The sequence below is a fragment of the Filicampus tigris genome, chromosome 20 (genome assembly GCF_054856515.1).
Source record: "Filicampus tigris isolate MCC_2025a chromosome 20, RoL_Ftig_1.0, whole genome shotgun sequence".
NCBI lineage: Eukaryota > Metazoa > Chordata > Actinopteri > Syngnathiformes > Syngnathidae > Filicampus > Filicampus tigris.
Window position 1 is genome coordinate 13,091,438 of NC_141236.1, and position 26,985 is coordinate 13,118,422.

Sequence of the window (26,985 nt, forward strand, 5' to 3'; positions counted from 1 at the left end):
GTGTGTACTTTTTAAGATGTGTGTCATACTTTCTTCAAACAACCCCATTGATTAGTAATTCTAAACAGATTTATTCTTATTTATTTTTAAAATGTATTATTTTTTTTTCAACCATGGTAAAATTGGCTGGTTTTGAGAGCCATGAAGTAATTGCAGGTGCTTAATTCATTCTATGACCAACCTTGTCTTGTACATCAAATCAATTTTCCCCGTTGTAACATTCATTACATTTTCAATTTAAAGGTAGTGTAAAGAAAATAAAGTAGTTTATAATGTTTAGGCAGTGCTAATTTTGTGTGCATTTAAGGTGCATTTTGTGTGGAACTTTATTACCCTCCAAATTCCAAAATAAAATTTTTTGTACAACTTTTTATATCTCAGAACCACCTTTTCTTCCTCATGCTTTCAAAGTAAAATCTTTCTACATGCAGCAGAGGCAGCTGAATGTATTTTGTTTCCCTCCTTGGTCAGCAGATGTATGTATATGCCCATTGTAAATATAATAAACATGATCAAAGTCGCATGTTTAGTTACATATTTATAAATTAAATGTGAATTTAAGCAGGCAGTCCCCGGACGCCGCTGTTTGTGGGGGCCTTTCTAGCGCCCTTAAAAGCGTGTCGCGGACTGATTACGTCCTCTTCACCCGCTACCCGAAAGGAGGAAGGGTGTGTTAACTCACTTGCCTGACACAATCCATTCGATTAGTCTTCCATCCTGATTTCTGATACCCCCAAAGCAACTCATCAGCGATGGAAAATAACTACTATGTGTTATTTGTGCTTTATTGCAGAAGTTTAGGTCCGCCGTCCATCCCTAATCAACAATGGCCGAGGAAGGGTAAGCATAGCGTCGCGCTCATGTGAGATGTACGAACTGAGACATTATAATTGGAAGGTGTGTGTATAATGTACTACATAGTTGGCTGTGTTTCGTCCCCTCCACCGTACTGGTATTGTTTTAATTCAACGGAGAGCTTTTTTGTATTTGAACGAGGCTATTCGCTAGTGTAGCCGCATCACGGAACATGTATGCCAACTAATCCAAATTCATATCGTTACTAGTTATGTGTTGTGTTGTGTTATGTTACACTGTGAAGGTGCACAACTCTGAATTCAGACTTGTAAAACCCCGTTGAAAATGATTGCTTTCAAATTCATGATATATTAGGGGATGGCGTGAGCGAACAGGGATGGGGGGGTCACTCCTAGTTTTCTAGCATAAAATTCCAAAGACAACTCAAATGAAGCAGTCAGTCCTCTTCAACTGAGCTTCCACGTGCGTGAATGATGACTTTGCATCTTTTGTCGGATACCCCTTCACTCTCCAATGGGTGACATTCCTCGTCTGACAAACTGGAAGCTCACCACTGACTTTCCCATCGGATGTTTTATATTTTGCATTTGTTGATGTTCTTCCTCCCTTCATTGACAGCGTTGCCGCCGGAGGTGTGATGGATGTCAACACCGCTCTCCCCGAAGTGCTCAAGACCGCACTCATCAACGATGGCCTTGCCCGCGGTATCCGTGAGGCTGCCAAAGCTCTGGACAAGTACGTGTGACATTATAAATGTACAGTGGTACCTTGACTTACCAGTGACCCAACTCACCCAATCCTTGGCCAATCGACATTTCCTCTGAGGCGAATCAACAAAATCGTGTTGTTTAGGTAACAAAAGCACATAACGTCTTATGAAATTGTCGGTTTCACTGTAATAAAACGAAAGGCTGTAGGTGAGCTAATGAAACTAGCATCAATATTGTGGTAGTTGGAAAACTTAAAAATTGGTTTACCACCAACGGTGAAAACATAGCATGTGCACAACAGTACTTAAAGGCCTATAAATTTAGTCCCCCCTGCGAAATACTCCTCCAACTGTCTTTTTTGTGTTTCATCGAATTTGTATGCATTATACTGCCTTCAGTGGCCAATGTATGCACATAAGGAGGAGCAGCACAATGCCAATTGAATTAAATGAAAAAGTTTAGCACTTTAAATTTTATGCGTTTATAAATTCGTTATTATACAGCACAACACTAAAATACTATTATAATAAAAAGTTACCCAAAAAAATTTTGAGCGGCCCGGAATGAATAAAAGCTATTTCTATTGATTTCAGCGGCGAAAGTTGATGAACGCACAGCAACGAATGAAACTGGTAGGTCAAGGTGCCACTATTTTCGGCCAGTGCAAGTATCAGTGACGATATCTTGGCTCCCTCTTCTGAACACCCTGAGGAGAAACGCCATTGTTACCCAATTCTGTCTGAGATGTTAGCTGTTTAGCAAAAGTATCTTTGAGACTTTTCATTGCAATTTTATGGACTTAATGCTTGTACCCTTGAATGAAATTCAGGCGCCAGGCCCACCTGTGCGTTCTCGCCGCCAACTGCGACGAGCCCATGTACGTCAAGCTGGTGGAGGCCCTCTGCGCCGAGCATCAGATCAACCTGATTAAGGTGAGCTTGCCATATTCAAAAAAGGTGACAGTCTACACAGTCAGAGAAAACACCATTTTTAGCAAGCACTTTTTAAAAAAAATTTTTTACGTAGCGATAAGTTAAAAATGACAATGTTAAATTGTGAAACATTTAAAATGTGATTCCAAGGATTTTGTTTACCAGGAGGAAAGACTTCCAGATGTTTACAGTTACGAAAAAAAGTTATTTATAATTCTGGAATTTGATGCCAATGTGTTTTCCATGTAAGATTATTGGGGGGAAATGGATTTAAAATGTGAAGATGTTCTTTTGAAGGCCTCAGCCCACAGCCCTTGGTTGCATCACTGATGATAATCTGGCTCCCTCTACTGAAAGCCGTGACGATATTGCCACTGTTACCCAATTTGTGTCTGAGATGCAGCCAAGTTGCTACGTTTTTCCATTCTGCTACATTGTGGTTCACACCTGCTTTGATTGGATGATATGCAGATGATAACTTTGCTCGCACTCTCTCAGGTTGATGACAACAAGAAGCTTGGCGAGTGGGTCGGTCTGTGCAAGATTGACCGTGAGGGCAAACCCCGCAAGGTGGTGGGCTGCAGCTGCGTTGTTGTCAAGGTAACGACTATGCATAATCCTCCATTTTAAACCTAAAAATGTGAATATTTTTGGGAAGTGTTGAAAAAAGGGTAGGTTATGGCCTTATTTTTTGTTCAATGCATCTAAAATTCCATAATTTTGCCAAAGTATGCGTTTAACTCATGAACAAAGTCCATGAAATTGTCAAAGTTACGGAGAATCTAAATGGGGGGGGGGGGGTGAGCATAAACCACATGAAGTTGTCTTGTCCAACGTTATGGAGAATCTAATTTAAAAGGAGAAAAAAACGAGCATAAACCGCAAGTCAAAGACTGCAGATTTTCAATTGCTTCCTGCAGAAAGTGGACAGCGTAAACCGAGGTATGGTGCTGCTTGTTGTATACTGTCAATGATGTGTATTCATCCAGTCATGCTTCAGCTGTGAAGCTTAAGTTTTCAAGACGTCATAAAGTATGCACATGCAAATAATGATCCAGTCTCAATTAACTCATAAATCTAACTAATGGTGTGACGTGATGGGGTCTGTTTAGTTAAACACTACGTTATTCAGTTGTAAAATGTGTAATTGTTCTGTCGGGCACTTTCTGCAATAGAGCAGAACTCATGTCAACATGCATGATTGTACCGGTGGACCACGAGCATCACCATTGTCATGTACGTCGAGCTTTCTATGCCAGGCAAGTCCAGGTGCTTTGGCCCTGCCATGCCACGCAGCTGTTGTTTAAACTGGCTACAAGGACCGCCACGATACGAGCCCCGTCTCCTCACCTGTGGTGACCGGGGTCCCTGAAAATGGCGACAACCTATTGGAATATGGCATCTGCGTGATCTGTGGCACTTGTTTGTCTATCCGTCCCTCCCCAAAGGCTTCCGTTGGTTACACAAAAGAGCAGCACAGTACTAACAGCCCACCTTTTGGATTAAACGATTATTTTTATTTTGACGTTCTTCTGAATTCCCGCCACAGGACTATGGCAAGGAGTCTCAAGCCAAGGACGTCATTGAGGAATACTTCAAAGCCAAGAAGTAAAAGGAGACAATAAAACTTTGGAACTGATTACTTTTGCCTAGTGTATTGTTTCACATTCATTGTGTGAATGCTGAAGAACATGTTAAAGTACGCTGCTCCCTCCCAAAAATGTCCTTTTTTTTTGCCATAAAACAGAATATGCAGATCTATTTTCTACATTGCATAAATTCTCAGTTCCACTGTTCATAAAATTTAAAAAACATGAGAGATTTGACATGTTAATCTTTCCCCATTTCAAATTCAAGTTGTTAAACACATATTGGGAACTATCCCCAATTTCCACAAAATTCCCAAATTTATGAGTGTTCAGATGCACCACTTGATTTCTTGACCGATACTATGAAACCTTCCAATTTAAAATCTCACTTTTTGCCTTTTTTAAAACTGTTTACTACTACATAATCTATTCAGCATTCATTCAAGTAATTTGTACTCCTAATACTGTTCTCAAGTTCAGTGTTGCCCAAACTCCAAGCTGGCGGACATTTGTGGCCTGCCAGCCATTTTTCGAGGTCTGTTGCAACATTTTTACATATAACATTTACGGATATGCAAAGGTGCAAATGTATTTAAAGCGTAAGCCAACCCAAACGTATTTTTTTCAAGAATATGATCCCAGCGGCCCCACTAGTTGAAACTGCATTCTGATTAATTTTGCGTTTGTGGAATCTAAGTTAAGCAGCAAAATGCACTCGTTTTTAGCCATCTCTGGGGGTGTCCATTTTGTCTTCTGTTGACTGAGAATGACATCACAACTGCTCACAACGACTAATCACGGCTGACCTGCTTTCTGAATCTGATCCGTGATTGGTTGTTGGGAGCAGTTGTGATGTCATTTTCAGAAGACAAAATGGCCGCCGTCAGAGATGGCTAAAAATGAGTGCATTTTGCTGCTTAATTTATATTCCACAAACGCAAAATGAATCAGAATGCTGTGTTTCAACTAGTGGGCCTGCTGGGAACATATTCTTGGAAAAAATGCGTTTGTGTTGACTTCCGATTCAAAACTGAAATAATAACAAAGTCTCTCTTTGTAACACCCCAGTGTATAACAATGATTCATTTTCAGTAGTAAAAGTGGTTTCCTCCACCCGTTTGTCAACTTCAGGTTTGGGAACACGTGACCTTGATCCTTGAAACTGCTTAAATAATTGCCAGCTTGGTACAAATTTCTTGTTTTGGTTCTGAATGTGGATATGTGCTCAGTGCAGGGACGGCTCTTTTCTGGCATACAGCGGCACGGACCATCCCATCCTAAATTATTTGCCTAAACATTTAACAGTAAGTACATTTTCCAAATAAGTAATTTATAAAATTGCTTGGTGGATTGGTTTTAGCATGTTTAAGGATTTCGAGTGGCTTTTGCAACTTTTCATTTTTCTGTACGTGGCCCTCGAAGGTTGAAGTTTTGTACACTTATCATAGAGCTCAACCATGACTCCGTTGTTTTGTCCTTGTTTTAATATTTACACTTCTGAAAAGAACAGACATGAAAACACATTAAGGCACAACACATGATGCACATACTCAACACCCATTAACCACACCCAAAAAAAAACCCACCCAAAAAAAAAAAAAACAAGAACAGAACTTCAATAACACACCACCCAACCTCGCCCCTTCACTTTTATTGCAAATAATTTACACAGGCGTCTGCATCGGACGAACCAGAAAGAAACGATAAAAATGAGCTGGCGTGGCTACGTGCTGCCTGTACAGAAACCCCCAGCTTGAGTCTGGACAGTCCTTTTTCTTTTTTGTCTTTTTTCTTTTTTATTTTATGTGGTTCCTCGACCACCTCTCAGTCCTCCATTGCTGCTTTTAAGACCATTCAGTTTGTAAATCCAGGCGTTTGGAAACAAAACAAAATTGCAGTGTATAGTTTCTTCTTAAATAGTTTTACAAAAAAAAAGTATGGGCATGTCCATTGTGACTAGTCCTTAGTGAGCAGTTACAGGTACTCGAACTCCAGTGCTTGATGTAACGCCAGCAGGTCAGAGTGGCTCGATATCCTCCAAAAGGGCATGTTGTGCTGCGGATGACATTTTAGAGGAGGAAAAAAATTAGTTTGCTACAAAATCCTTGCAGTAGGACAGACACTGCAAATGAAATCCATGCAGAGGTGCATGTGGGGGTGGGGGTGGGGCTGAGGGGGGCTGAATTTGCTTTCTTGTCAAGTGGTTGAAGCAAAGTGGACTGCAGGTCCCCACCAAGGCCTCATGTTGTACTTTGTTGTCAATAATCCTGACATGTATGAGAAATGTGAATTGGGGAAAATTCTGAATGTGTTGTAAATGTATTTTTTTTTCTTTTTTTAAATAAATGTACATACAATCTCTACCTATACTAAAAATTAATTTTGGGGGAAGAGTTCAGACAGGAATGAAACATACCCCCTCCCCAAAATCATGTTGAAGATTAAAGCCACATCAATTACATATACCAGATTTTAAATAATTTTGAATTTGATAATGGGGTCAAAATCCTGAAACCATTATGAATATTCAAATGTTTCTTCCTTTTTTTTTTAAATATATATTTTGATCGGAACCAAAAATAAATTCAAATGACTGAAAATGTACATTTTCCATAATTTTCATTGGCAAGAAAGCAATCCAGCACTTTCTTTGAAACACTTAACTACTCCCAACACCCAACAACTAATTCAGGTCTAATCCTGAAAGTATTCTATTGAATATGAAATGCAAATATTTTCTCTACACAAGCTACAAATCAAGAACCCGCAAAGCTGTAGCGAACAGGCATTGTTCAAACAGTGGAACCTCCCAAGTCGGTACACAAAATACGGGGGGGAGAGAATATGGGTCAGTATCTCAAACCAGTACTTCCACAATGGTTTACTATGGCTTTTGAAAACCTCAGAGGGATACTCGTGACTTTCACAGATCTTGAATCAAGCAAAAGTGTTTGTCTGCTTAGTATAATATCAGCAATGTAAAAAAAATGTGAAGTACACAAGTTTAAGCAAGCAGATGCTTAAGTGTATTTGTCTATTCCAATAATGCCTATAATACCACTAGATGGTACTGTTTGCTTTGCAAACACCTCTCAAGCTTGGGGAGTTGAATTTTACTTTAATGCACACAAACGGTTCACACCTCTTAATACGTGTATGGCAGTTAAGAATGTCCAAAATTTACATGACATATTTTGAGGTTAAAGGCTTTATGATGCTGGTTGGTGACGATGGAAAGCTCTTTGGAATACTCACATGACAACTACATTTTTACAGTGAGGCAAAACTGCTTTAGTCGACGTCACAGTTTTCCCTTAACTACTAACATGTAGTTGTCCCACTAGTGAGGACAAAACTTGTACATGGACATCAAACATATTGAATAAATGCTCTAATGACCTTATAGAAAGGTCCGTAAACGTACGCGCTTTGTCCCCTCACCAGTTAGGCCGTAGTAAGCCAAGGGAAATAAATATTGCTAATGAGATGAGTTGTCATACTAGTGAAGACATGCTAGTAGTATGGACCTTCGGCTGGATATCGAAAAAAATCCTCAAACAGCTTTCCATAGGTGACGGTATTAGCCTGCAATTAAATTTGATTCGATTTATTTTGCTTGGTAAATTGCTTTTGAATTCGAAGATCTAGTCAACAAGTCAACCGTTGGGATTGTTTTGGACTTTGGAGCTTTCGTTTCACTAAACCTTCACTGTAATCGTACAGACTTGGAAGAAACCATCCACAGCAAGGACCACCAGTTAAAAACCTCTAGAGCAAAGACAGGCAGGCGCCATCCAATCAGAGAGCTCACACTGCGCCAAGTCGAGTGGGCGGGGCCACAGGCGGCGAGGTCCATTTACCTTTTTGGCCGCCTGCTCCTCTTCCGCACCGTCCCCCACTACAACATACACTACTTTCCTGCCAAACCTTTGCATTATGCGCTCAAAGCAACTCTCTTTTCCTGCAGAAGAAACAAGGAGGAAGAAAGGGTTGGGTGAAAACAAAAGGAGTTGAAAAGTCATTTACCTGACTGGCTGCATGCTCCTCATCCTTGCCATCGCCAATCACAACATATGTAATGTTAGTGCCAAAGCGGGACACTATACGCTCAAAACAGCTCTCTTTGCCTGGAGACACAGAATGGCTTTCACATCTCTGCCTTGTTGTTTGGCTGATAATTCCATTAAAAAAAAAAAAACAGAAAACAAAACAACAACCGTGACATCTTTACAAATACGTACGGTGCTAATTGTATAACATTGTAGCGACGGTGAAGCCACGCACTTCCCGGCATGCTTGTAAAAGTTGCTCTTTATTTGCTTTGACATAAGTGTGCAGGTGATGCCTTTGAGATGGAAAAACAACGCTCCATTGCAGATGAAAGGGTAGAAGTGCCATATAAAAACTTGAAGGTTGGCTTAAGCAGTCAGTCAGTGTGTTGGGTGACTGGGCGCTAGCTGTGGCCGATAGCAGCTCCCGAATGAATGTGCATTCTGTTACCGCTTGTGGGAGTAAAGCAACTGAAGAGCACCTGCAACTGTGTCGTCCTTTAAACACAAACGAGGGCGTTACAATTATGCACGTCAACATTAGCCTGATTTCTCAACCGAGTTTGGACCGGCTTCTTTGTTTGTTCCTCATCATGACTTGTGCTTATCAATACGTTCACACGTCTTACCTATTTTTGTCGCGCTGTAGATGTTCTCGATGGGGAATACGGAGCCCAGACTGTACAGGAGAATTTTGGCCAGTGCCGGGATGAGCTGCGTGGTGGTCACCAGCACGTTGACGCAATTGCTCCTGCGGCACCGGAGCACAATTGAGTCACAGTAACGCTCACAGTTCCCAAGCGCAAGGTCGGAGCCGGTACCTGGAGCTGATGATGGAAAGCGACTTGAGGGCGTGAGTGAGCCACGAGTCGGTCAGAGCCTCCACCTCGGCTCGCAGTTGCAGCCAAGCGTCTCTCTTGGCGGGACCCAGAAGACCTGCGACACGGCGTGGACGCATTACGACCTCGGGGAGTCAAGTGCACGGGTAATGTAGACAATAGCACGTTCGTTCATTGTATATATGATTGTACTGTATACACAGTGGATCCCGAATATACAGTGTCAAATGTTGTGCCCGTAACAAATATAAGCATCCCCTGACTTCACGTCTGTCTGCCGGTCTTACCCCCCACATTGTTTTTGTACGTGCTATACAACTCTTTGACCCGTCGATAGCGGAAGGCCAGCTTCCTCATCCAGTCGACGCCGCCGCGGACGCCCGTAGCGAGGCACAGGTTGGCGCTGGTCGCAGCTGCATGGAAGCCATCAGTTGCAAAACTGTAAGTACTGCCGGTAACAAGAACGACAACAACCAAAAATAAGTGAATTATATAGAGCAGCATAGGGACCAAATTTTACATTAACTACTGTTCGTGAATTTCAACATTCAATAGGTTAAAATGTGAAAATTTCCCCTAACTTATATTATCATGAATATTATGTGTGGCAAAAGATTGCAAACTTATTGATGCCAGTGGGAGTTATCCTCACCTTAAGTCCTGCCCGTTATCATCAGATGATACATCATCAATATGTACCTGATCACATTCCTACACAATGACATGATAGCATTTGATTACAAGACGAACAATAAAAAAAGGGCATTTAAAAATTCACGCACACAATTTTTCTTTTAGATTATTTGTTAGATACCAACCTTGTTTCCACTCAGAAAAATACAACTTAATGTATTATGCTTTGTGAATAAAGTTGACTTTAACCCAAAAGTCACAACTCCTAGTGTTTAAATTTAGGAGTTGAAATTTCAAGATTACGAAAAAAAAAAAAAAAGACAGATTAAATGATTAGTCTGTATTGTGGCATAAATGCATTGCATTTTTGTGCAACTCAAAAATCACGCTTGGGGATGATAGTTGTGTCGCAGTTTCACATTTCCCCGCTAGGTGCCAGTAATGGCTTTGTTGCTCTCCTGCTGCTGTCACATTGAATGAACAGTTTGCTTGAACCAAAACCATCACAAACACTTTGAAAGTGCACTTCAGCGCCTCACCTCCAAGTCATTAAAGAATAAGTGCGAGTCAGCCAAGTTGAAGATCATCTCCTCCATCCGTAGGCCCAGCGTCACCGCCATGGGGGGGTCCTGAGCGAGGACAAAATAGCACCATTTTGAAGATTTTGTTCACACAAATGATTTAGAGGCACGCGCGCTCACCACCACGGACGATGACAGACAGGTTGCACTTGTTCTGTCCCATCAACATTCCCTCTGGCTTGCTATGTGTGTGTGAGGCTCAGCTGCAAAAACCATCACGCGCGATAGGTCGGCGGGGGTGGGGCGGGGCGGGGGTGTTTTGTCAGTGCACCAGAATAGACGCAAGCCAACTGACGGACAAGAGTGAAAGTGGGCAAGAGAGAGAGGCTGGGCAATCCCAAGTGTGAGAAAGTGACATAAAAAATGCTCCATTAAGTTTTCCAGCTTGTCTTCATCCCCGTTGAATCTGTGTGACACCTCAAACTATTAAACAACAACAACAACAAAAAGACAGAGAAAGAGCTTCTGGCAGCAAAACTATCATTTATTTACACAACTATACAACTAAGAAACGCACCATGAGCGACACTACCGCTGCATGGCAAGTGTGGCTTTTTTCCCATGGCGTTGGTCATTCACTCCATAAACCGTGTCACCCTTTTTCTTTTCAACATACAACATTCTCTTCATCAAGACCGACGGGATAAGCCGAGATTCATCTCTGAATCTTTCTCTTCAACTCAAAAGTTGTGCTGATCCCAAATCCAAAGCAATACCACGCCGCCACCTACAGGGATCTGTTAGTCATTGCAGTGCTCTACAAACTCGGTATTCAGTTCCGCCGTAATGGCAGAGTGGATAGATTTGTTTTAACTTCTTTTGATAACAACTGGAGATCATGACACAGTGTGAGAGTGGCGCTCGTCTCTATTTGTCCTCATAAAAAGGGAAACGTTATACAGAGCCAATGCATCCTCGCGGCCCGTGTGAGAGAGGCTACTCAGGTCCTGTGGTTGCTATACCAACAGCATAAACACTATTTTGGGAGAGGTGTGAACAGACACAGCTGCCACTATATCTCATGCAAGTGGGTAGGTGGGGTGGGGGGGATGCTCTTATTTTAAGGCAAACATTCAGGCGCATTCGTGCAAATTGTTGGCCAGCTCCCAGCCGGGAGACGCTAAGTCGACTTTATCAGAAGGACGCGTTGTAGTGATGACATCATGCGACCCTTTTGTTTGTTTACAACCGAGACAGGACACGCAGTGTTCTCCACTTTTGAGCCATGACTTGACTTGTCTTATTGTCCTTTGTTATCAAGCGTTACTTTAAAACACACACTCAAGCACAGATCCAATACAAGAGCAGCATCCGTGCTTCCAACCTAAATTTAATTTTTTTTTTTCATTGTATTAATTTACCCAATGGTCTCTTCTCTTCATTTTCTCATTTTTCTCTTGACTACACTGCCTCCAGTACATGTGGATGTTAGATTTACTTATTTTTTTGCCCAATCACAGGTGTTGCCAAGGCAATTTAATCTGACCGGGGCCTTATGAATAAGTAGTACTGGCCCATGTACCTTAAAATATATCAGCAATCGGAATCCATTGCTGATATATTTAACATTTTTGTCAATCAATCCGATTTTAAATGTATCCTCACAGGCATTTTTTCCGTACTCTGGTTGGTCAGAGCAAAACTGTTCGGATGCAAAACATGTCTAGAGTGATCTGCACACGTCAATACATTTAAAAATCAGCATTTGTTGTGAGTAGCTATTAATGTATTTCATTGAAAGGTTTTGTTTTGGTCATGTTATTAGATATCCATTCCAAACGGTTGATGTATGCAGCACAGTTGCGTTCTGTTAAATTGCGTTTTCGTTCATGTACTACCAAAGGGCAAGTTACCAAATGCACTGACCCATCAAATGTTGTCAGGATGTTGATTGTCTTACCTTGCCGTATTTCTGTGCATAGGAGCCTGTGAGCAGAGAATGGAAGACAATGATGGTCTCGTCCAGATCCCACACAAAAACCCTCTGCGAAAACAAAGCAAATATGCACATTACAAAACGGCAGCCATAAAGAGGAGGTAAGTGCTCTTCAAAGATGCCCTTCGCGTTACCTCCAGGTCGCTGTCGGGCGGAGGCGAGGGGTTGTTCTTGCGGCTCCTGCCCCGCGACTTAGACCCGCCGCTCCGGCACGCTCGCTCGTCCAGGTCCTTGATGGGTGTCGTGGGCCTCGGCACTGTGTCAAAGTCTCCTGAGGTTGCATACGAACAAGTCAGATAATGGCGCATGACTGTCTACTGTCCAAATCTACAATATGCATGCTAGCATGCGCACACAAGCAGCAAAGGCCAGATGCTTCCCACCACACTGCGGTAACTCGAACCCGACCGAGCTTGGCCTCTCTTATTGTTATGTCTCAATCAGAACGGGGGAAAAGAGGGGGGCGGAAGGCACAAGAAGAGAACGAGTGAAGAGCGCAACGATAAGCTCAGCCAAGATAAACGACAGCGGGTCTGCACGTGTTCAGATGGGCAAAAGTATTGGGACACATGGAAGCGATGATGGACGAAGAACTCCAAACCAGACAAAAAGTCTTTTATACTTCACAAATCATCTACCCCAAAGTCTTTTAACAAAACACGCTAACTCAAATGTATGTAACCCATTTTCACTTGTCGTGATCAATAAAACATGTGGATCTTGAGTACAAACATTTGCCCAAGCCCGCGATAAGCGCTACAGAGAACGATTGGAAACCAGCGGCACCCACCTGGGTGAAGTTCTGCCGCCTGGCCCGTCATGGCCGGCGCGGGGTCCTGCAGCTGGTAGGCGGCAACGGTGGTGCCGCTGCCGTCCACGCTGCTGGGGGTCATATACGTCCCGTACGTGGAGGCGGAATAATACTGGGCGTACTGGTTTTGGCCAAAGCTTGTATATGAGGGATATTCCTGCAGCGAGAACAAGATCACAAGGGAGGCTTTGTGGCTTTTTTGAACAAGATAGTGTTCCCCACGATCTTATCTCGAGTTCCCTCCATTCGGATTTCTTTTAGGTGCCCAAAAGCCCGGTTTCGATGGCTTTTACTGACCCGGTGGAGAAGGCGCTTTTACGAGTCCTCCCACTAGATCTGCAAGGCTTTGTAAACGAGTGCGTGCCACACAAACACGCGCACATTAAAACCCCCATTTGAAGCCCTTTTACTGCCAAAGATACAATCCATCCAACAGACACGGCCAAATATTCCCAACAAAGTCTGTGTGTCTCTATTGTAAAATCGTTGTATTATTTGATTTCCGCGTCTGTAAAAATACTTTTTGGGGGGTGGGGGTCTTAACTGCTATTGCAAATGTGCCTTTGAGGAAAAACAAAGCTTTAGCTCGTCCTATGACGTTGCTTGGATCCACTCGTGTAACATCTGCTGCGACGCTGACAAATGCCAAGGAGAGTTGCGTGGGAAAGTTCATTTTTAACATCTTATTTAAGTTATGTTTCAAGCAGAAGTAGGGAACAATTGGTTAGTTTTTCTTTGTATTAGCGCTACGGCTCAATTTGATATTAAGCCACCGTGGTGATTGATTGGTCAGTGTTAAGAGACCAACATGTGCTAAAGAAGCTAGAACCTGGTACCTGCTGAGTTGAGGTGTAGTTGGCGGGACTGGACACAGAGTTGTTGGTGGCATAGAGGCCTGAGGAAGGTGTGAAACTTGAACCTGGAAAGAGAACCACAAAGACAATAAGTGGGAAAAGAACAGAGCAAGGCCTTGTCTGATTTTGTTTTCTTTTCTTTTTTTTTAGGCAGTGTGACCTGGCATCTGGTAGGGCGAGTAGGCCGTCTGTCCGGGCTGGGGCGTGGTGAAGCCGGGGCTGTAGCTGAGGCCCGTCTGGAGAGGAGACTGACTCTGGGCCAGGCCACTCTCCGTCTTGATGCCTGGCAGCATCACACCCAGGTCTAAAGGTAAACAACAAATGAGAGACAATCTGTCATTCCGTCATTTACTCAATGGCCAAATCAGAGTGTGTGTCATGTTACCATAGCTGGACAGTCCATAGGCCTGTCCCGTTTGCGAGTATGTGTAGACGGTGGACTGCTGCATGTTGCTGAACTGCGGCTGACCCGCGTACGCTGGCATGGATGAGGCGGGCGGCGTGGACAGGATGTGAGGGTACGGCCTTAAGTAGGAAATGAACCAGTAGACCATTTCATAATGTTTGTAAACAGTTGGCACTTAGGCACTTAAGAGTGGCAGAAAGATAATTGACTTCTGCTGATATGGACTGAAATGGTGGCAAAACTAGTTGTGTTTGGGCTTGCGCCACCAGACAAACACCAAAAGGTTTACGTTTGTTAAAAAAAAAAAAATGAGTCAAGGCGAACGTTTGGTTGAGGGTGATAAATCAAGTGGATTTGGTAACTAGCTGTACCGAGGAGATCGCAAGACAGCCTTGTCAACAAGAGGCTACTTACTTCGAAGGGTACAGGGGAGGAGAGTACTGGTGCGCCGAGCGAGGACTGTATCCACTGCTAGTAATGACTGCAAACAAATAATAATAATAATCAATATTATCTTTGGGTCTAATGCACGGCGACTAAAACAATCCGTTTAAAACACGGAATTAGCCATTAAAACCTAGTATAAACCATGTCCCTCTAAGACTAATATAGCTGACATTTACAGGTGTTTATCAATAAAATTGAATGTTGTGAAAAATATGACTTTTGTAGTTCAATTCAAATTGTGAAACTCCTTATAAAGAACCTGATTTACAACTACTACTAGGTGCAAACTTGATTGCTCAAGCAATCAGTTGTGGAAACTTATTTGCGAACTGGGTGGACGCTGTGTTGCCACGCAGTTCATTTTGCATGTTCTGGAAGGACCGTATGCAAAAAGATGAACCCGGCGCATGGCTGATTTTGCATCTTTAAATAGTGTGTCTGACAATTTATGGTCACACCGATTATTTCACAGTTTTTTATTTAATTATTATTTCAAATCAATCAACAAATAATTGAATGAAAAATGATTAAAACAATAATCCACTACAAATGAAAAGCTAAACGTGTAGCCCATAAGCCATACTCCGTTCATTACGCCGACCCCGTTCATTACACAGTTACAATAGGATGGATAGGAATAATGCCAAATTATTCTCTTTATACAATCTAATATGGGCAGAAGCTCGCCTTAAAATACAGCATTATATACGGCATCATTAAAATATTATACCAGTAATCTGTCTGTATGTATTAGCTAAGTGCTATACAACAGAAAAACAATAAGGCTACACTGGTCTTCCCTTTTGGCCACCAAGTAAAAAATGTTTGTCATCGAGATGTCACACTCCATATTGTGTGTGTGTGTCTCCCCAAATGATAAAATGTCTGTGCTCCCTCTTAGCAGCACTGTGGCCGACGTTATCCAAGGCCGAGGCGAAGCGTTTCGGGATCAAAGTTTTCAGCGAGGCTGCCGCTCGGCTCCAATTGATGACGATGTTTGCGCGTGCGCCAGACGACACCTCGCTTGATGGTAAGTTCCTCACACCCTTGCAAAAGTGTGTGTGTCTGTGTGGGTGTGTAGACTGTATGCGTGTGTCACCTGAGCCGGCGTACGAGTCCAGTACTACGTCGCCTGTCGTGGTCACTGCATCGCTGTTGTTCATGGGCTCTGTTTTCACTTTGAAATAAAGTAAAGTTAGGAATTCAAGTCTTTGGCGAGGCACGTATAGAGGAACACAGACAAACACACGCGCACATTCACATGTTCAGCCACATTTCCACCAAGCAATGCCATACAATTTACAGAAGTTTTGTATAGTCCTACCTATACTGAGAGTGTTCTCATTTTTTTTTCCACATTTTTGTGTTTGATTGTTTGTGCCATTCAAAAACAGCTGAGAACCAACTGTGGCTCTCCTTGCCCACTTGCGAGTGCATTAGAGTATCTTAATTTTTATCCGTTTTTTTCACTTCACTCGCAACACAAAGCAAAAAATTTACCAAGTGAGGGCTCACAAGTTGGGGCATGTAAATCAAGGTACCACTGTTGAACAAAAATGTGAAATTATTAGATCAGTGGTGGGGAAACCTTTTTCTCATCTGTCGGCAAAATTATGTTTTTTATTTTTGATACAGCAATTAAACACATTAAAATGACTACTTTTTCAAGGTTCTTATAGATTTTAGAATAACATGGCGGGCTGCACTTTCCTCACCACTGTCCTAAAGTCATGATAACTGTGCCAATGTTTCATTCCAAAACACATGCACACAGTATCACAGTCAGCATACAATCCAAAAAACGCTTCCCAGCAAACTCAAAAACAATCCAAGCCAATTCAGCAAAAATATACACGCAACATTAAAAGTACAGTCTGAACTGTATGTAGGTAAGGGCTGCTGTCACTTCACACACATGCACCTCTGTACCATAGTCCTTGGAGGTTGGCGCTGGGGGCGGGCTGCTGCAGCCCAGCAGCCAATCCGCCGTGTTTAGAACGGTCATGTTTTCACCTACGAAATGCAAGGCGGGGAAGACTGTGAGGACATAATGTCGTTTTGTAACTGTATAGTGAGCCACAGTTTATTGCGGGGTGTTGCTTCAAACCCATTTGCGATATACAGATTACAAAGAGAACATCTAAAAAAAAAGAAAAACAAATGTCAAGAAATGGTAGACAAATGTATAACATCACTTTGGGGAAATGAAAAGACTCAAGCTGTTAAGCTCTTTTTGTCACTGAGTCCCAGTTGAAGTTCACTGTGAAACTGTCACATAAAATCTATTGAAACACTAAAATGTTCGAAAGTCTCTATGTATAACACTAAATGCCAGAGACGGGCAAATGGAAATTACCACGAGGTTACGGGTTGCGGTCCCCCACCCCTCCCCACGCTACTTCCCATCCAGCAGGCCAGAGCCGGCTGATGTCAGGTGAGGGGAATGCGAGCGATGTTGTTTGTTTTGGCCGCCGGTGCGCCGTCCCGCCTCGGTTCGGCTTCGGCCCCGCTAACTGTGAGCTCATCGCCAAATGATTAAAACGTGTCGGAGTAGGATGCAAAGGTCAGCGGCGAGAAGGAGGAATGAGTTAGGGGGCCTACAAGAGGAGAATATGGTGGTCTGAAAGAGCTGAGGCGATGACGGACATGATGCTTTAATGCTCTTGTCGGGGAAATAGTTTCCAGTGGGATTTTGGAGCGTTTCATCCGCGCCCGCTGCCAAGTGGTTAGCGGCAAAAGTGCCTCAGTGTGTATTTACACTTCACTGCTTGTGCCAGCGTTGTTGGCACGTCAAGGGAACGGCAAAAATGCTCTCCGACTGATGACTTTGCAATGGATTTCATAAAGTTCTATTGTTTCAATCACATGCTTTGGTCCTCAGCAGAGGAGCAGGAGATGGTCGTAAAAAAAAAAGAGTATTAAAGTAGACATCAAAAGTAAAAGATGGGCCCTAAAACTGTAGCAACAGTGCACCAGATGGCACTGCTTTGGCACTGCTTTTCTTACATTTTATAGTTACCGAGCAATGCGAAATTACCAAAAGGCCATAATTGTACGGACCAAGTACGTGATGTAGTTCAATGTAATCATGTACCGTATTTTCTGAACTGTAAGCCGCACCGATATATGAGCCCACCCACTCTATCTAAAAAAATAATAATGAAAAAACGATATATAAGCCGCACCTATCTATGTTGAAAAATTTGATATTTACTGCATTTACAGAACGATGTTGAACTGAACAGATTCTTTCCAAACAGTGCCTTTTAACATGGTAGCAACTTTGCTGATTAAAACGGAACAGAACCAAAAGAAAATAAACAGTACTTATCTTCATTTCCTTGCCGGTTGCCACTCCAGTTTGTCAGTTAACGTCCACCTTTTATTGCTCTACTTCCGCATATCACCTAATGCATAACATCGCCCTCGCCTGTTGAACTCCTCCAACTGCAGTCACATCCCGTTAATGGCTATTGTACAGTATTGTATTGTAATTCCGGTTAGAGCGGCCCTTAGCGGTGGAAGAAAAATCCACAGAATAGCCGAACCTTTATATAAGCCGGATGGTTCAAAACCTAGGAAAAAAGTGGCGGCTTATAGTCTGGAAAATACGGTAATGAGTGCCCATAGAAAAGAATGGCGTTCCACAAGGCTTGCTACTCAGTCAACAGAATTTTACAGTTTACCGTGACTGAAATGTCAAAATTGCTTGGTGTCGCCGGTCTTAGAAACACAACTCCGTCATGAACCGAGCACTTCATGTAGTTGGGGGAACCCTTGGACCAAATGACCAACAATGCTGTTTAAATGCGAATATATGATGAAGTGTCATACAAGCAGCGTATTTTTTTTTCCTAAGCGCAGTCGATCTACTGTCACAGCAACACGGCCGCTCACCTCCTGTTCCATTGGCGGTGACTGCGGCGGGGCTGCCGAGGTTGTTCTTGTCCAGCTTGGAGCCGCTCGAATCGCCGCCACCCACGCGATTATGAGGACTGGCTAGGTCCTGCATTTCCATAGACCTGTAAGGGTTCGCAATGATAGGAGACGACAGGTGAAACGCTAGCAACTGCACTAATGGATGATATGCGTGTCCGTAAACCCTTTCGTCCAGCAGTTTTGTTTATAAGTCAGAAATAAACATAAAAAAGAAGTAGGAGAACAAACATAAAACACTTGCTGATGACTTTCGCGTTACACGTTGCCGCAAAACCCGCAACCACTACGTGTGCCATGGCGGACTGTTGACTCAAGTGTGTGTAGTGGGTCTGTTCGGCTGGCTGCCTGTGTGTGTGTGTAGTGAGTCACGTCGCCCGCAGGCAGGCTGGTCACACTTTTTTTGTGGCACATCAAAGGCAGCAGAAAAGATGGTAAAGATGGAGGGAGAGTTCAAACAAACGCACACGTGTGTCGTGGTTCAGGAAGGCGGGTCCAACCCTGCCCGTCTCGTCTCGGCCCGGCTGACAAACCCGCAAGTCAGACTGACAGCTTTAAACATTTCACTCGCACCAGACCAGACTTGGCTCGGCTTGAGAAAGTTAAACATTCCAACTCGGCTTTCACTCACTAAATTCGAGTTTTTTTGTTTTTTTTCCGCGAACGTATCTAAACGGTACATCTTAGAGCTAATCAGTGTTCCGGACCGGCTCTTTCTAATGGGTCAAAAAGTGCTTTTTTTTGTCTTTGTCTTTCAACAGAAGGAAATGACTCTTCTCCATACTTAACCTTCTTTTTTGTGATGGCAGCGGTTGGTGTTTCATAAACTCTTCTTCTCTGCTATTCACATTAAGAGCGCGTATTGAGACGCATTACTTGATATTTACGTGTGCAGATGTGGAAAATGGACCACAAGGATTAGTGTCAAAAGAACGTGCCCGCATCCCACCCTTGGCACAGCACACACTGAGGTCTTTGTGGTGAGCAGAAAAGTGGAGATTCATTCCCTTCATTCAAAAAATGTGGACTTGATGTGAACCACTATTTTTTTTGTGTGTGCATACTCTTGCTTAAATGTTCATTTACCTGCTGTCGGAAGGGTCTGGAACATGAGAGTCACTGTTTGATTTCTTTACCTGTAAATGACGGAAGAGCAGAAACATTCGGTTATTCAACATTAAACAACAAAATCACTTAACCTATTTAGATTTTTTTTTTTTTAATCCTTCCTGACCTGCTAAATTAAGTCCTTCTCTTTGGTTTGTTTTTTATTGTTCGACCCTTCCTTTGCAGAAACGTGCTTTTCTGTCTTCCTTCCTTCAATACCTGTCCGATACTACTTTAAAAATCTACTTTTGACTGTATGCACTGTAGTATTTGTGTTGGATCTGTGCCTTTAAGGGGCGGGGCTTAGCGAGGCGATTTGCTAATTGGCCAGTTAGTCTGCGTGTGAGCGTCTGGGTGTGAGCTGTGACCTACAGCAGCTCCTTGCAAGTGTTCTCATTTTGTATTCACGCTTGACTGTTCCATTCAAGAAACAGCTGGAAGTGCACTGGCAACTGTGGTTGTCCTTGCCCACATGTGAGGGTATCACAGTACCTTAATTGCTTAGTTTATTTACTTCACTTGAGTGGCGGCGTGTAAGCTCACTTGTACCTTCAAAATTTGGCTCGCAGCACAAAAGCACAAACATGAGGTGAAAAACTCGTAATCTTTCCCATTGTTGGATGTATGTAAACCAAAATTGACAGAGGAGTTAAGTGGCTTCTACGTTTGGACATTAACTTTCTCTTGTTCACCCTTGACCCTGAACCATGCCCGCTTCGAGCCCCTTACTCTCCTCTTTAAAAGGCTGAAAGGTCACGGTGGGGTCATGTCAGGTCACTGGGAGCGGGGGCCTGTCTTTCACCTCTCTTAGGCACCGGCACTATAATGAGATGTGGCATTCGCTCACGTCAATCAGAGCGCGCCGGAGCTTGTATACTTTATGAATGAAAAAAAAAAAGAAAATGCAGCCAAGCCTTAAAGTGCACACAGGCCGCATGTGTGCGCGTGTGATTGTGTGTGCGCGTGCAGCTACCACAGCGGGTCTCTATTAAAATTCCTCCCTCTTATTTGGAACAGGAACTAATTAGGACAGTAAATGGAGGGAGGAGCCACAGGCAATATGTACCAGCTGCCCCCTAATCACTGTGTCAACACGCTGCTGAGGTGTAGGCCACGCGTGCTGGACACACACGTGGAGAGACACACGCACACACACGCACGCACACACACACACACACACACAAAATCGACATAGGTGGCGTGTGTTGGAGACATTTGCAAATGAGCGCAATCACGGTCTGTGGGAACAAAGTGCCGAGCAAAGCAGCAATCTGGAAAACCGGAGCTGCACATTGTCAATAAACATCCACATTTTCAAAAAAAAAAAAAAAAGCCTTTGAAAACATCTTAAAACATTTCTAAATTACACCAAGTTATGTGCAACCTTCATTTCAGCGCACATTACAAAACGGATGGCATTGCTACTGTCCGTGCGCTACGAGTGCTAATGCTAATAACAGCGCTAACCAACAAAGCTTGTGCTTCTCAGGCACAGGCCTGTATAGACACACAACCACTTAAAAAAAAAAAAAAAAATTCTACTGCTACCAACCAATTTTAACCACTCAAACTTGAGTGGATTCACTAAATTCTGGACGTTAGGAAATATTTTTCCTATTTGCCAGATGCCAACATTTTCATTTTTTCCACATTTTCCGGGACAACGTTCCTAAATTCAGAGACAATTTACCTCCACCTTCCACATTTCTGACTGATTCAAACCATTCCTTTTTCAAGCTGTTCAGACAATTCAGAACATCCTAGGACGCATTGATCACATTCCTTGAATTCCCAAAATTTCACTATAAAATTCCCAAATGCTGCAATATTTTATATACAGAATTGACCTCATCCTTGTTCATCTCATTAAGTACATCTTGGGAACAATTGATTGCCCAAAGCCCTACATTTTCACAATAAAATTGCATTAATTGTGAGTTCAGCATACGCTCTTCAGCACTCACATTAATTTCTGCAGAAAGTGCATCCTTGTTTGTATGTACTTTTTCTGTCAGTGTGAGTGTGATCGTCAATGCTGTTATTATTTGGGTGACATGTTTCTGATTAGAGGTTCCACGCGGAGAGCCCAATAAGAAGCGGCACTTAGCTGTTTAAGACGGCCGAAGGGGCCGACGGGGCGAGGGGGCCCTCGAATGGATCACTTTACACGCACTTTCATGTCACGTTTCATGCTTTGCTGAAATTTAACAAGGCTGTCAGTCACGGCGTCGGCGAGAGCGCGGCCGTGAGAAAGTGAACACGCACACACGCATGCACGAGAGGGAACAGGCAATCCTGGCTGTTTCTGTCTCGACACGACAACCGCGACAACACAAGCACACTTTGATCCCCGGCAAAGCTTATCGTTCATTGTGCGTGGACACTTTGGCCTCAGTGACAGCATCCCTCAGACACTCACTCTTAGATTTAATTCTAAATACAGAGCATGCGAACGTCTGCCTTTGCAAAGAGGGAATAATTCTCTAATCATTTAATGCTTTCGAGTGTGGTCGTAGAAGTGCACGCCGTCAATACTGAGAGGCCTTCTAAGACTTTGACCCTCACGTTGAGCTAAATGAGGCAGCCAAAATACTTGAATTGGCTCTCGGCCCACTGTAAACTGCAACTACAATAATACATGTTGTTAAAGTAATACCTCTCTCACTGCAACCATATTTGGTACTTTTTAAAATCACTACGAGGCCGCATACATAGAACCATGGGAATGACTAAACAAAATTTTGCGGTGTAACAAAAATGTAAAAATGTCTATGTATATTATCAATCTCACGATGAATAAGAACTACATGCATGAGATTGAATTGTCACAGCTGCAAAATTCACCCATAGACTTGCATTAAAAATGCAGTACAAAAAACTAAATCCATGGGGACCTTTGAAAGGTGATGCGTAAATCTAAGTTTATATTTTTAATATAAAAAATTGAGCAAGTTGAAATTATAGTACTTTGTCCACAGCATTGTACAGAAAATATACTTTTTGGTGTTTATTCAAAATTAAAAAGGTCTTAAAAATGAGGTTGCAGAGCAGGCTAGTGGTTGGTGCGGCGGCCTCCTAGTTTGGAGGTACAGAGTTCGAATCTGGCGACCAGCCTTGGGTGTTTGATCCCCATAAATGCTATAAACAAACGGATGAATGGTATCAAAAAAGGTCCAAATTCTGATTCCGCAGTGGTTATTGATCAATGAAAATGAATGCAAAGTGTGCTATCAAAGAACAATTCTCCTTTGCATTATCTTCTAGAGACGACCACCAGGCCTGAAAGAGCCATCTGTGTCACCTGAGCCACTTGGAAAAAAAAAGGGTCGACCTTTGAACCCGACGGCCGGGTGAGCGCCCGTGAACACAGCATGCCTGATGCTGCGTGGAGTCCCTCAAGGGAAGGAACAACAACAAAAAATAACTCCAGGTAATAAGTGCTAAATTAATAAGTAGCATTTATTTAGAGGAATGACTCATAATTAGTTTAGTGTTGCTGTTCAATGTTAATGTTTGTCCGTGTGTGTGCGTGAGAAATGTACTTTGTCTTCATCTTATTTTTTGCATTTACGTGACATGTTAAAGAATTTAAAACACAATCGGGAAGGTATGAGGCGAAATGAGATGTTATGTTGTTGCTATACACACGCGCACTTTTAGAAAGTTACGAGAAAAAGAACCGCAATTTACCCCCTTTACCACCTCAAGATGTCATGCCACCTTTAAATGTTTTCCCCCTTTTTAAAATTTGGACAATTTACATGACATACACTCTACACTTCATCATGCCTGTAATTGTAAAATATGATTTCATATTTCTTATGATGGACACTGACTGACCTGCGCAATACTATGAGATCCAATGCGAATAGTCTGCCTACAAATCCTGCTCATTTTTGACAGAGATATTAATTCAACGTTATTACTGCAAACTGCATCATACTGAGAGCTACTTCTAATATGTTGGCTACTGGACTCAGCAACACGAGGGGATCAAAATATTAGGAACGGTAGATAGATACCTCATTCATCCCTAAGGAAATTTATGAACAATCTCTCAATAATCGTCTTGTAGCCTAATCCTAGAAATCCAACTTTTAAAAAAAACAACAACAAAAAAACCCTTTCAATTTTAAGATGAGAACTACTAGACCAAAAACATTAAAAAAAATCAAAACTATTTCACATATTGCCAAACATCGACATATTCTGTGCATAAACCAATTAAAAAAAAAAACAATAAAACAACAACAACAACATGAAAGACCTGAAACGACTATACAAGCGAGCGTCTTACCTCGAGAGTGAAGTCAGGTCACTTTGCAGTTGTGCACTTCTGCACATTACAAAGCGGTGTCATCCGCCGGTCTGCTTACACACACACACACACACGCAAGTGAGCGCACGCACACAGACACACAAACACTGGGTCCAATTAAAAGTGTGTTAATGGTCCCGCAGGTGCCAGCTTGGTCTGTATCTCGTTTTGCGCTACAAACAGCCGTTAATTCCCTCCTTTCGTCTTTTCGTACCCGCTTTTCTTAAAAAGTCCTCCAAAGTTTGGAAGCCCTCAATAAAAAGGAAAAAGGCAGCGTTCAAAGACGCTTTTGACTCCACGTCCTCCCAGGCGGTCCATCCATGCACAGCTGCTGTCTTCCTCAAGTCCACTAATGGAGAGCGTTTCACTCACCCTTGCTATCCCCTCCTCCTCTTCTTCCTCTCTGGTGCTCCGTCCCTCCCTCGCTCCTCCTCACACTCGCTCTCTCACCTGTCACTCAATTCACATTTTTAGTCACTCAACTTTCTAGGCATTCAGTTCAAGAATGGACAACCGAAATGGCCAAGTTACTTCAACTGTGTTTTAAAGTCCCTGTAAAGTGAAAATGAATGTCTTTAAAAATGTGACATGGCACTGTTAACATCTCACCCTCATTTGAATGATTGAAGAAATGATATATAAATGGGGTTTTGAAGTGTAAAAAAAATCAAGCCATTCGCTAAGCTCTTGAATTCTGCAAGCGCCTGCTGAATGCGCTGAAGCCACGCCCCGCTCAACTGTCACCATTGTCAATCAAATGCCACTTTTTACGGCCTGGAAAAATGGATGCTTCTTCATCCAGCATTTTTCTCATGCCTACACATATCTACATGTTTGAGTAGTGAAAATATATCCGCTTCAAGGCTCCAGTGGCTGGAATGTATGATCAGTTCTTCGTGGGGCTTTTCCACACTACGACAACGAGGCGCTCTGATGCGGCCTTGTCAACCCAGCAGAAGACGCATTTTTTAACTGCACGTCACAATTGCGCTGGATAACCGCTAATGGGATCGCTCAAGTTCTTATACAGTGGGGGAAGGGTGACTCATGCCAGAGCCCAAGTCTATTACTGGGATCTGTTTTAGCCACACGTACAAAAAAATCAGGAAAACTGAAATGCAGAAAACCTCTTTCATTAATACCTCTACAGTTAAGTATTATATATTTCTTAGTCTTTGCTTCGAGCAATTATCTTTAAACATGTCGAATGTATTTAGAAACAAATCCCTGAAGTCAATTTACAGGGTCTTGAAGTTGAACTGTATTTTGTGTGCGTGTGTTGTGTGCGTGCGTGTGCATGTGCACATAATGTACTCGCGTGAATCTCATCCATGCGATTACAAGATCTCACCGTGTAGTAAAAAAGTGTAGGTCAAACAATGAAATTCTCACCATGCAACACACAGTCTTTTATGAGCACCTGAACACCCCACACACCAGTCGGTGTTAAATGTAGCCACCTGGGAAGCATGTGCGTGTGCGCGCGCGGTATGTGTGACCACCAACTACAATACAGTGGTACCTCAAACAAATTTGTAGTTGTTTTTAAATAAAGAAAATTAGCACTGTATTGTATAAAATCATAAACCAAAATACAAGTGACTGTAAAGAATAGAATTTTTTTTATAAAGTGTAATTATCGCACATAACAGTTCTATTTCTGTTGGGTGTGTGCCTTTAAGGGGCGTGGTCTCGTCAGTTATGTCAGGAACTGAAGTCGGGTGTTATGTGTGAGCGACTGGCCGTAAGTCGTGGACGACAGCAGCTTTTGTCGGGCGTTCTCAGTTTGTGTATTTGGTTGTCCCCTTAATTGAAGGCTCAATTCTCCAGAATTCCTCAAGCTTTATTAGCGGGCTTGGAGGGTTTTTGGTTGCGCTCCGCCAAGAATCATGTGCCTCCGCCTAACAACAGGATCACCTTGGAATTTTCGGACAGCATACTTGAGGCCTAAAAATACTGATGTCACTCTTGTGTGCTGCGATGAATAGCGAGTCACAATGAGGAATCGGATATGGGTTTTTAAAGCGACCATTATTGAACTCTATTGTGTTTTTCTGCATGGGATGTTCCCCAAAATTCCGTTCAGAGTTGAATAAGTTCATGAGAAAAAAGCAGAAGTTGGTTTGCAATCTGAGAGCCCTACAAAAAAAAAAAAAAAAAAAAGAAATCCACTGCAACTGGCTACTTTTTTCAGTGTCACCTTCATGCCCAGCGCAACTCATGCGCAAAGTGCAACGTAACTGTGCACGGGGTGGCATTTTTATTGTTTTGGTATTTTTGTAGATGGGGGCATGCAGAAACGGCCGGTGGTGCAGTTGTGGGAGTGAACACAGCCGACTTACTAAGTGGCCAATGAAAGCGTCAATGAAAGCGTCGTCACTCATTGTTTTTAAATTCAGCGCAGCGCCCACATGGAGACCGCCTTCACCCCAATCGTTCATATCTGTGTGTGAAAGCGAACCCCCCGTTTATTGGAGGGCAGTGATTCTCAACCAGTGTGCCGTGGCACATTAATTTGTCGTGAGAGATCATCAGGTGTTATCCATTGTCAATTATTTTGACCCCCCCCAAAGTTTTTTTAATTAAAAAAACCTGTTTTGTTTATTTATGCCAACCACGTATAGAACCAAGGCAAAACAATAAAATGTTCCTCCACTAGATGACAGAAGTTACATAATGACACTGTATAGTCACTTTTTGTGAATTGTTTTGCTAAGTTTTGTGCCGTCAGATTTTTTCCGATGTGAAATGTGTGCCTTGGCTCAATACAGGTTGAGAAACACTGTTGTAGGGGATACATTCCAGACCCAACAGCCATAGGTGGGTGGGGGGGGGATTGTTTCACCCGTCCCACATTTCAAATGCATTTATTTTTATAAAACAGACTTTAAGAATACATTGTAAAGATATTTGCACTGCATAAAAACAAATTGCAAGTGTAAAACGTATTTAAAAATACTATACATACACTGTACCGGTAGTAGTTTCTGTACACATGCATATGCCTTGAAGAAAGTGTGA

General features: G+C 42.6%; 3 protein-coding genes and 3 non-coding genes across 12 annotated transcripts in view; 5 read left to right on the forward strand and 1 right to left on the reverse strand.

Annotated features, from left to right (window-relative positions):
- Positions 1 to 565: 565 nt before the first annotated feature.
- rps12 (ribosomal protein S12) lies at positions 566 to 4,097 on the forward strand. The gene is made up of 6 exons (XM_086018000.1): positions 566 to 668; positions 794 to 840; positions 1,435 to 1,551; positions 2,356 to 2,458; positions 2,957 to 3,058; positions 4,008 to 4,097. The coding sequence occupies exons 2-6, from the start codon at positions 827 to 829 to the stop codon at positions 4,068 to 4,070; spliced, it is 399 nt and encodes a 132-aa protein (XP_085874126.1). The 5' UTR covers positions 566 to 668; positions 794 to 826; the 3' UTR covers positions 4,071 to 4,097.
- Positions 1,281 to 1,356, forward strand: LOC147128472 (small nucleolar RNA SNORD101). The gene has a single exon (XR_015084089.1). It is a non-coding gene; the product is annotated as a small nucleolar RNA SNORD101 (small nucleolar RNA).
- On the forward strand, positions 2,193 to 2,275 carry LOC147128473 (small nucleolar RNA SNORD100). Its single transcript, XR_015084092.1, has one exon. It is a non-coding gene; the product is annotated as a small nucleolar RNA SNORD100 (small nucleolar RNA).
- LOC147128474 (small nucleolar RNA SNORD100) lies at positions 2,778 to 2,860 on the forward strand. Its single transcript, XR_015084091.1, has one exon. It is a non-coding gene; the product is annotated as a small nucleolar RNA SNORD100 (small nucleolar RNA).
- An 844-nt stretch (positions 4,098 to 4,941) lies between the features above and the next one.
- Positions 4,942 to 26,985, forward strand: part of tbpl1 (TBP-like 1) — a 73,554-nt gene continuing 51,510 nt past the window's right edge. For 2 of the 4 annotated variants that reach the window (XM_086017994.1, XM_086017993.1), the window contains exons 1-8: positions 4,942 to 5,351; positions 8,746 to 9,081; positions 9,273 to 9,376; positions 12,072 to 12,186; positions 13,901 to 14,060; positions 14,141 to 14,268; positions 15,505 to 15,633; positions 22,911 to 23,076. The gene's annotated coding sequence lies outside the window, so the exon portion shown is untranslated. The remainder of the gene's footprint in view (positions 5,352 to 8,745; positions 9,082 to 9,272; positions 9,377 to 12,071; positions 12,187 to 13,900; positions 14,061 to 14,140; positions 14,269 to 15,504; positions 15,634 to 22,910; positions 23,077 to 26,985) is intronic. The other 2 variants (XM_086017995.1, XM_086017996.1) reach the window with 2 other exon arrangements.
- eya4 (EYA transcriptional coactivator and phosphatase 4) overlaps positions 5,581 to 26,985 on the reverse strand; it is a 37,451-nt gene continuing 16,046 nt past the window's right edge. Inside the window, exons 1-19 of one of the 4 annotated variants that reach the window (XM_086017988.1) lie at positions 23,944 to 24,324; positions 19,626 to 19,675; positions 18,501 to 18,625; positions 16,533 to 16,616; positions 15,703 to 15,780; positions 14,571 to 14,637; positions 14,136 to 14,275; positions 13,911 to 14,054; positions 13,733 to 13,815; positions 12,876 to 13,053; positions 12,220 to 12,356; positions 12,050 to 12,133; positions 10,108 to 10,197; positions 9,588 to 9,646; positions 9,223 to 9,383; positions 8,918 to 9,032; positions 8,726 to 8,847; positions 7,908 to 8,008; positions 5,581 to 6,102 (exon numbers count right to left, since the gene is read on the reverse strand). In XM_086017988.1, the coding sequence (XP_085874114.1) occupies positions 6,022 to 6,102; positions 7,908 to 8,008; positions 8,726 to 8,847; positions 8,918 to 9,032; positions 9,223 to 9,383; positions 9,588 to 9,646; positions 10,108 to 10,197; positions 12,050 to 12,133; positions 12,220 to 12,356; positions 12,876 to 13,053; positions 13,733 to 13,815; positions 13,911 to 14,054; positions 14,136 to 14,275; positions 14,571 to 14,637; positions 15,703 to 15,780; positions 16,533 to 16,616; positions 18,501 to 18,621 (1,845 nt within the window). In that variant the 5' untranslated portion in view covers positions 18,622 to 18,625; positions 19,626 to 19,675; positions 23,944 to 24,324 and the 3' untranslated portion in view covers positions 5,581 to 6,021. Of the gene's footprint in view, positions 6,103 to 7,907; positions 8,009 to 8,073; positions 8,175 to 8,725; positions 8,848 to 8,917; positions 9,033 to 9,222; positions 9,384 to 9,587; positions 9,647 to 10,107; positions 10,198 to 12,049; positions 12,134 to 12,219; positions 12,357 to 12,875; positions 13,054 to 13,732; positions 13,816 to 13,910; positions 14,055 to 14,135; positions 14,276 to 14,570; positions 14,638 to 15,702; positions 15,781 to 16,532; positions 16,617 to 18,500; positions 18,626 to 19,625; positions 19,676 to 23,943; positions 24,325 to 26,985 lie in introns of those variants that run through there. The other 3 variants (XM_086017984.1, XM_086017985.1, XM_086017987.1) reach the window with 3 other exon arrangements.

Excerpts from the sequence above, each read along its gene's own strand:
- rps12 (XM_086018000.1), top strand. Across the intron at positions 1,552-2,355 it reads GCTGCCAAAGCTCTGGACAA|GCGCCAGGCCCACCTGTGCG; the intron begins GTACGTGTGACA and ends AATGAAATTCAG. Across the intron at positions 2,459-2,956 it reads ATCAGATCAACCTGATTAAG|GTTGATGACAACAAGAAGCT; the intron begins GTGAGCTTGCCA and ends GCACTCTCTCAG.